The sequence below is a fragment of the Sinocyclocheilus rhinocerous genome, unplaced genomic scaffold (genome assembly GCF_001515625.1).
Source record: "Sinocyclocheilus rhinocerous isolate Xijiao unplaced genomic scaffold, SAMN03320098_v1.1 scaffold492, whole genome shotgun sequence".
Lineage (NCBI taxonomy): Eukaryota > Metazoa > Chordata > Actinopteri > Cypriniformes > Cyprinidae > Sinocyclocheilus > Sinocyclocheilus rhinocerous.
In genome coordinates this window covers 1743679-1753598 of record NW_015626069.1, presented here as the reverse complement: position 1 = coordinate 1753598, position 9920 = coordinate 1743679, and the positions used below count along the sequence as shown (strand labels likewise).

General features: G+C 35.9%; 1 protein-coding gene across 1 annotated transcript; it reads right to left on the bottom strand.

The window, feature by feature from the left end:
* Nucleotides 1-5069: 5069 nt before the first annotated feature.
* LOC107710644 (CUB and zona pellucida-like domain-containing protein 1) lies at nucleotides 5070-9655 on the bottom strand. Its single transcript, XM_016515475.1, has 4 exons — nucleotides 9539-9655; nucleotides 9032-9432; nucleotides 7795-7891; nucleotides 5070-5078 (listed from the first exon to the last, which is right to left on the bottom strand). The coding sequence occupies exons 1-4, from the start codon at nucleotides 9653-9655 to the stop codon at nucleotides 5070-5072; spliced, it is 624 nt and encodes a 207-aa protein (XP_016370961.1).
* Nucleotides 9656-9920: the final 265 nt, after the last annotated feature.

Sequence of the window (9920 nt, the reverse complement as noted above, 5' to 3'; positions counted from 1 at the left end):
CACCCTGGTGTAAATTACAATAAAATTACATTTGTTAAATCGTTTACAATTCTTTACCATTTATGGGAAGGCAAGGCAACACATAGTTGACCATTTCACTTTTACTTTTTCCCCCCAATAAATGTTGCATTTTTTGCAGTGTTGTGATCTCAGACTGGGTCTGTCACTCATTAGAGAAAGGTTAATATTTAATGTAATGAAGCTTGCTAAATAAACCTGGAATATGTGCAGTGGTTCAAACTACATCTGCACTATATGAAATAGAATTGATTGACAAAGAGTCGGCAAGTTATTTGAATCTAACCTGGTGGTATAGCATTCCGGAAGGCTCTGACCCAATTTAACCCCTGGCCATTATTCCCACAGTTTACAATGTAGACTTGTGTGTTCTATTAAAGTCATCCTTCCATTTCTAGTTCCCACCGACTAATACAGCCTGGCCTTTAGACTGCTTACCAGTAACTGGTATGAATAGCACAAGCTCTCAGGAACATCTGAGAGCATAAATCTTCCTCCCTCTTTCATTTGCTTTTGCCAGACGCAGGATAAAATCTAACAGTCAATCCCGTTCACTTAAACTGTTTCCTTTTACACTTTTCCATGCCATAATTCATAAATGGTTTACACTAAATGGAAAGTTAGTAGCTATAAAAATCCTGTGGGTATATAATGGGATTAAGTTGCCAACACAAAGAGAAATTAATTGTCTATACATGTCTCTTCTTTGACAGGAGCTTGTCTCCTCCTCTCCCTCCCTCTACTTATCTTACTTCACGTCTGTACGAACAGAACCAGGTTCATTTGTCTTGCTAAATTCTTTAACGCAGCAGCTAAATAAGAACAGTCTGCTGGTAATGATGTGGTGCCTTATGGATCAGGGTGTTATATATAAAGAGTGTGTGGGCGATGTTTTGCAACTCTCTGAATGCCTTTATTGTCGCAGTGTCCATCATAGAAACTGATCAAAGTATGCATAGCGGTGTGAGGGGGTAGTCGAGGTCACAGCAAGAGCTAAAAGCTATGATCAATTGCGCAGATGTGTGCGGAGAGGCTTCAGAATATGATATGGTTTGTTTAGGTTCAATAGTTCATCGAAACAGAACATACCACTCATTTTCTGATGCTGACTGGTGAAAATAGTCTTTCACTTTCACACTGAGAACCATGTGCTGTTGTTTTGCATGAGTAAAAATGAAGTGATTATCACAACATGAATACACCCAATTGATGTAAAAAAAAAAAAAAAAAAAAAAAAAAAAAGACTAAATTCTTTTCTGACTGTCCCCCCCCCCCCAATAAAAACCCAAAATAAAAAAAAAAAAAAAAAAAAAAAGACAAAACAAAGACTACATTTTCACTTGACATTCCAAAAAAAAAAGTAAAATTAACCATGGACCCCAAAATTAAGGCATTCAAAGACATTACATTATTGTGGCAGACAACAGCATTGAATTGATATTATAAAGCTTGAAACTGACATTATATCAAGCTTGAATGGTTCAGATGGTAGGAAAATTTCTGAACCACAAGGAGTATGTTTTTTTTTTTTAATTGAAAATGTTTTTCACACTAAAATCACACTAATTAACCAAATAATAATTTAAATAATATTAATGTAATATTTTAATAATAATTATAATAATTATTTAATAAATTCTTCATTTTACAGTGAGAAATACATGGAAATTATTACTAAATGATTAATGTTAAAATAATAATCAACATATAATTATTTTATGTATGTATTTATATATTTTTTTTTCTTTAGAAAATGTTTTGTATTTAAAATGTATTATTTATCCACACAATTTATGTACTTAAACTATTACAATAATGTAAAACATTTAGCAATTTTAGTCAAAACTATTGTCCATCGCAAGCATCAGGGCAGAATATCTTGATGAGCAGGGACAGAAGAAATTTGCAAGTACTTAGACAACCAGCCCAGTCAGAACACTGGGTTTGGTCTACGTCAAAGGGCTGATATTTTACTAACCTCCCCAAAGGTTCTAAATCAGGCAAACTAGTCCTTTTGCGAAGTGACACAAACCGGCCTCTCTATCAGGGCAGAAAGGGTTTGGCTTCTTTCTTGGGCCTGTCAAAAGGCAGGTGGGCATAAGCGGAGGGTGAACCAACTCCCGGGTAAGGCTAAAAGCAGCCAAATGTATTAACATCATAAACCCGTCTTTTTAGGCAAGAACCAGACATGGGTGCCATGTAGGCTAAAACTATTTTTTTTAATGGGACTGAATTTGTATTTAACGTGATTACAATTTAATAAACACGTTAGAAGAAACTGATAATTATATAATGTTTCCTTTACACGGTTATTCAAACAGCGTATCAATTATATAGAAATTGACATTATCACTAACATTGATCTATCGCGAGTTTAAGCACTCTCAAAAAAACAAAACTATCGTTATAATCACTGAAGCTGTATACACTGTGAAATTAATCTCTTACTTACATTGTACGTACATCTGCCCTTTGTTGTTTATGATGAGAGAATTCACAAGAGTCCGGAATTCAGTCAGCGAACGCCCGCGCACTCAACAAAACTGATCTGTTTCAACGATGACTCATCTGAACGCCTCTGATTGGTCATTGCATTCCTAAGCTCAACAGAATTGTGTGTGATTGGTTAAAATGCTCAACACTGTAAAAACGCCTAAAATGAAATACGGTGCAACATGAGCAGATCTTAATTTAATGCCGCAATCGACACTGTCTATTCATATTCACTTTGTTAGCAACAGACATAATAGATTTAATTTGTTTGTGCAGGGGCATTTTTGTCCAATTTAGTGGCATTTTTGCCCCAAGTCCCCGTGGCCAGTGGAAGGCTAAGCCTTCCCCAGCCTTACACACACTCCGCCTATGCAGGCGGGCTTTATTTCAGCATGGAGAAAAGAAACAACCCTTGGGGGCAATATCAATCGCCATATAATGTGTCTTTCAGTGGACTTGTCACTCTACGAAACAGCAAACCAAACCAGCTCTCACAGCATGCAAAGATGACAGAAAACAGTTCCTTTAACAAGAACAAATCATTATTGGCCGCTGTCCCTATTGTTGTATAAAATCTGCTCAGCATTCCAAAACCTGCATGACTGTCGTACTTCTGTGGAACACAAAAGGATTTTGAAAAAAAGACTTAGGAGGAACAAAATGAAAGTGGATGTTGACCAGGGATCGTCAAACTTCAAAAAGTACAAAAAACACCATAAAGCATCAAGAAGTCATTTTTATAGATTTCCTTGAGGAAAAGACTAAAATACAAGTTGTTATTATGAAATTCTTGCTTGACAGACATGGCCACCATTCATTTTTAATGGAAAGAGCAGATTGGACATTCTGCTTTAAATAGCTTGATTTGTGTCCCACAGAAGACTTAGAATCATATTGGGTAACACTTTATTTTAGTGCCTTTGTTACACGTTACGTGTACTTATTATAGTAATAACAGTAAATTATGCATAATTACATGCAACTAACCATAAACCAAACCCTGATCTTAATCCTTACCATATAGTAGGTACAAGTTATTCATTAATATTACTCAGTACTTAATTATATAAATACACTACAAGGACAACTTAAAATAAAGTGTAACTCATATTGTTTTTCAAGATGGTTTGTAAATGATGAACTATTTCTATAAAGGCCAGTCGTGTGATTGTGAATGATGGTATTGCAAACATTTATTGCACTGCTATCAGTGCTGCTCAATGGAAAATAAACTGAAATAAAAAAAAAAGCTTTAAACTCACAGTATTGCATTATGTCATGACAGAAGTGCATGTTTAGCATCAGCATTTAATTACAGGAAAAATACATGTAAAACATATACCTAAAATATAGCAATGGTGATCTCTGACCCCACTAATGTTTTTACACAAACAGGCCCTTATTTCCATGGGGACAGAACAACACATACATGAAGGCTCTGATTTACAGAGCCAGGGCAGTGTTGCCAGATTGGGCAGATGAGAGTGGGAGAGTGACTCAACTCTCAAAACGTGAATTATTGTGGAGTGAGATGACACGAAGGCTCTATCACTGCAACTCCGAAATCAGAGCACATTTGAATTAATCATAACCGAAACTAAATATGTCGATTTATATGATCATGTCTTTTATCTTTTAAACGTCCAAATTGATAAATCCTTGAAAACTGCTAGACTTGATTAGTTTTGACTGTGCAAAGTTCTGTATTATGTTCTACAATATGAACTTAACAAGAGGCTTCCTCTAGTTCTGTGTAAAATTATAGAGCGACACGAAGGTAAGCGCATTATTGTTGTTGTTATTTTTTTAATTGTCGGATTATAATTAAGTATCAATGAATGACACAGTTTTGAGTTGACTGTCATGGTGTGCGCATGAACGAGTGTGAGATACCTGCTAATTACATTGCTTTTTCCTATCACTTATGTTGGGCACTTTTTGCATTTAAACTGGATTATTCTGACTGCTGACATTGAAAATCATGCATGTGTTGTTTCGAGGGTATCGGTTAATTTCATGATTGCCGTTTTGACAGTGTCTGCTTGCATATTTTATTCATGTTCGGTAGCCTAATTCTCTTTAATGTAGGCTATTCGCCCCGATTTGATCCGTTTACCTGCAAAATTTATCTTATTTATAATTTATATTAGCCAATTTTGTCGTCAATATTTTGTTTTAAGGAGTTAAAATGGCCCTCATCAACCTTGATTTACATATTCTATAACATTATTTTGACAGTTAAAGTTTTGGGTGGTTTTGGGGTGGGTTTTTGTGAGCTTTTGGGCTGGAAATCGTCCATCCTATCTGGCAACACTGAGCCAGGGTAATTTCATCTTTGACAGGTCTTAGCGGGAAAAAACACTATGATCCTTTGTCTTGTCTTTGGAACAAATTGTGAAGATGACAGTTTTATTACAAGATCTAAAAATCTTGCCACACATACGAGTCCTGCAAAGAACTTTGATTCTTCTCCAAAAAATAACGTGAATGCCCTCTGAACTCATGTGAACTCCCAGAATGAAATTTAAAATACGATAAATGCACCTTTATCTGGAAGTTTAGATCACCTAATAGCAAATAGACAAGTTTAATAGTACCAATAAAACAGGACATTACCAAAAGGGGATCCAGATTTTCCAGGCATTTTTGGTGATCTTCTCTCTCTCTTGACACTGAATGTTTCTGTTTTTTTTTGTTGTTGAAACTATATTCAAGGGGTTTAACCAAGGCCACTGCCAGATATCATACATATATCATGCACTCTTTTATTCAATAATCCTGTCAGGATGGTGTAAGCATATCTGTTTTTCATTTCCAATGAACCAAAAACTGCTCTGATTGCTGCATTGTAAAATATCGCCGTTTGCTCCATTTTAAACTCCTAAAAGTCCTCATTAGTCACAGCAAGCCGCCTGTAAAAAAAATTGCCCCCACAAACCATCTTAAAGTGGTTTCTAAGCAATTAAAGCAATAAGCGAAATGCAGTCGTAATGTTTTAGTGTTTACATGCTAATCTGTCTGGCTAGAAGATCTCTATGCTAACAATTTAGCCTAAATTATCTGTTATTCTTAATTCAGGTTGTTAGAGGAGTCAAAAGGAGTCGTCAATGCTAATGTCGCTAATCTCTCTGTAAATAGTTGTTATTGGATTAGATTATGCAGTCGTAAATGGAGGAGCTAAGCAGTTAAACATAATCACACTTCATGTCATGCTAAGCTGTCTAGCATGTTAATCTAGCATGGATATTTCTCCTGCTGAGGACCTGCAGTGGCCTGAACATATGTGTCATGTTAAAGGCATAATGAAATTTAATGTGGTTCACATGTTGTACGTATGGCTGGTTCAGCGGTGGTTGGGTAACATGCAGCAGTTATGGATAGAGAGCTTATTAGAGCCAGCTGCCATTCTCTTTATGTTGTGTGTGAATCAGGAAGTCATAGCAAACCAGACATGTGTGTGTGTGTGTGTGTGTGTGTGTGTGTATTATATGTGCATTGTATATTGTGTTGAAAATGTTTGAAAATTATTCAGCAAGGATCCATTAAATTGATCAAAAGGGACAGTAAAGACATTTATAATGTTACAAATAATTTTTATTTTTTGCTATTTGAATTTTTCATTAGAGGCCTAAAAAATGTATCACAGTTTCCACAAAAATAAAGGAGCAAAAACCATTTTCAACACTGATAATAAGAACCATTATTAATAATTGGGCACCAATAATAATTGATCATAATTATAGAGCAGCACATCAACATATTAGAATGATTTCTGAAGGAGCATATGACACTGAAAACTGAGTAATGACTGCTGAAAATTCAGCTTTGCCATAACAGAAATAAATTAGATTTTTTAAATATATTATAATAAATAATGGTCACTTTAGATTGTCACAATATTTCACAGTATTACTGTTTTTACTGTATTTATGATTAAATAAATGCAGCTTTGCTAAGCATAAGAGATATCCTTTAAAAACACTAAAAATCTTTATTATTTTTTCCAAACTTTTGACAATTACAAAACATCTTCCAAAGGTACTTAATGTAGATTAGCTATGTGTCATGTGTACACTTTTGTATGTGTATTGAAGTGTGTTGTATAGATATAGAATATATGCATTTTTGTATACTATAGAATTATATGTATTTTTACATATGTATCTTTTACTTCAGCATTTTGTTCCTTTTGTTTTTGCACTTTGACCCCTCATCAGTAGTTTTCTTCCTGGCTACGAGCAAAGTGGCTGGTTGTAGTTTGTAATACCTGCCCTGGACAGGAGCACAAAGAGTGTCCAACACAGCAGGGGGGTTTTCCTTCAGACTCAAATGTCCAGCTCAAGAGGTGCTGAAATATTTGCAGCCGATTTTATTATGAGACTCCTGTCAGGTCTTTTTAGAGGCTGAAAGCTGGTTTGGATAGTGAGTCTTTATGCTCTGTGCTCCCATCAATCAGAAAAGGACAGCGCATATGTATAGTGGCCTATAGACATGGATTGTAAACTATAAACACTGCATTCTGGTTCCATCTGGGAAAGTTCATAGATACATAGTACATAGTAGATCGCACCCATCAACGCGATACTCTATAGGTACTCAAGATTAACATGAGATTGGGTGAAACTGTGTGTGTTATGCCCCCTTTAAGTAACTCCTCTATAAATTGTAATCAATTGCATTACCTACATTTCCTTTTTTCACAATACACAATTAGCAGAATAGCTTTTAGGCACTGAAGTGTTTTGTAGGAAGGGGGAAAAAAGGTGTTCCGTTACAAAATGGAAGTAGTAAAATAACTTCTTTTTTTTTTTTTACATTAAACTAAAAACAGCTCTAAACACAAATTCAAGGAATAGTCCAGTACAAATGTTCACAGCACAGTATCAAATAACTAGCAACACATCTAGCAGTATCAAGGTTCTCAAATGACTAAATACACAACACCCTTGTGCAATACACGTGAATTCAACTCAAAAATAAACCCTAACATGCTTTTTTCTCCTTTATAGAAAGCCATGCAACATCAAGCGGCATGGAGATCACAGTCAAGGAACTCTACAGGTCCGAGGGAAAAGACTGCTAAGCCCCCATCTTTACTCTGATGTTAACAAGTGTTTTTAGTTTCCTCTAATGGTGTCAACTGTATCTTCCTGAACAAGTGTTGCCTTGCATCCTGCTGGGGTTTGTTTCATGGTGCCTCTTGTTTCCCAGCATGATTTTAGAGTATTATAGTGAAATGTTCCTGCTAAACACAAACACAATTGTTATGCAAATGTGTTGTACCTCATCGAAGCCTCCTGTGAACTTGAAGGCTTGGAGCTGAAAGTCATACTTTGTGGAGGCACTTGGGTAAACCATGGTTGTATCATCCATAACACATCTGAAATAACACAATCGAGGAACTGAATTACATTATTATTGCCTATATCAGGAAATTTGGTATTGTGCATTATTGTTTTCAAAGTAAAAAGAAAATGCAACACAATACACTCGTTGTGCCTTGATGAACTGCGAATAGTCTATGTACATACTGAATAGTATTTGCTCAAAAATACAGTAAAAGCAGTAATATTGTGAAATATTTTTACAATTTAAAATAACCGTTTTCTATTTGAAAATATTTTAAAACATAATTTATTTCTGTGATGCAAAGCTGAATTTTCAGCATCATCATTACTCCAGTCTTCAGTGTCACATGATCCTTCAGAAATCATTCTAATATACTGATTTGCTGCAAAAAAAAAAACATTTATTATTATCAATGTTGAAAACAGTTGTGATGCTTCATCTTTTTGTAGAAAAATCGTATTTTTTTCAAGATTTTTTTTGATGAATAGACAGTTCAAAAAACAGCATTTATTTGAAATAGAAATAATTTGTAATGTTCTGAATGTCTCTAGTGACACTTTTGAGCAATTTAATGCACCCTTGCTGAATAAAAGTATTAATGACACTATCTCTCAGCAGATTAAGTTTTTAGCGGATTAAATGCTATGAGTAACTTGAATTTATTATTAAATGACAAATTGTTTTCTTTCACTAATACGGTGTAAATAAGTGTGTTTAGCACTGAAAAAGGCATCAGGTGCACAAATACAAACATCGATCTTTAGCTTCACACTTGTTTTTCGCATTACTAAACCACACCTGCAGCCACAGTAATGATAAATGGTTCTGAGAAAAGCTATTGTGAGGTTCAACAAAGCCTTGAAGGCCGACCGTGTATTTAAAGGAGACCACCTACTTTGTACAAGGGCTTGAACCTGAAACCTTTTCGTTAGTAGCCCAAAAGCTTAATCTAGCAAACGTTTAATTTTGCAAAGTTCCTGCAGTTTTTTAAGCATTACCAGGGATAAGCTTGGAATACAATGAATAGACTTCTGGGACTAATTATAGGCCTACTTACTCTATCATTAGTGCATGCTATTGCTCATACGTATGGCTGGAGGACCATAAAATGGGCAACATCCTATTCTTTTCTTCTAAAAATGTCCAAATCTGGTTCACGATAAAGTCTCACCCATCTTTGATGATGTCATAAAAGACGGCACTGAATGGATTGTCTTCTGGAGTGGCTCTGCAGGACTCAACGAAGAGAGTGACCTCTGGTAGAGCAGTATGAGCTTCAATGCCCATGTAGATCTGGTCCATCAGCTGAACCTGCACCGGATACAGGCTGGGATCTACCTGACTGTTGAAGCTGTTGTCGGTGAAAACTTCAAACGAGTAACCAAACGTGCCGAAACTGGATTCAGTGAAGATGTAGTCAGATTTATGGTTAACGTAGCGGTTGGAGACACTGGCCATTTTGGGATACTGGCAGGAGAAGCCGAATTTGACTTGATTGCGCCTGGTGATAACAGCATTCGGGTTCTCGAAGGAGTTGATCTCGTTTTTGAAGACGATGAAATCTCCAGAGTCCTGATTGGTGTTGAAACCAAAGAAAAAAGAGAGAAAAAGTAAGAGAATGTAAGGGGCTTCAATGCAATATTCAAATATTTAACTTCGAAGAACATAGTTGTCATACATCCATCGTAGTGCCACAGGTGTTGAGGGACATCGTGCCCAGGATGTGGGTGTCATTGGAGGTAAGGGAACAGGTGGGGTCTCGCAGTTGGAGCCAGTTCTGGTCAATGCCATCCATGGTGGCTTTACTGACAACAATGCTGATGCTGTTATCGTCACAGATTACTTTTGCTTCACCTTGAAAGATATGATTCATTCATTTAGTCACTGGTGTATTTTTTTTATGTGACCTGCATTTAAATCATAAAAAACATCAAGGCATTAAATTTTACACAATTATGTGAATGCAAATGCTTCTAGCTATGCAGGATTTGCACAATGACTGACTGACTCACTGCATTCTAGTGGACATTAGCGTTTAATTTGACTGTTTATCTAACTAC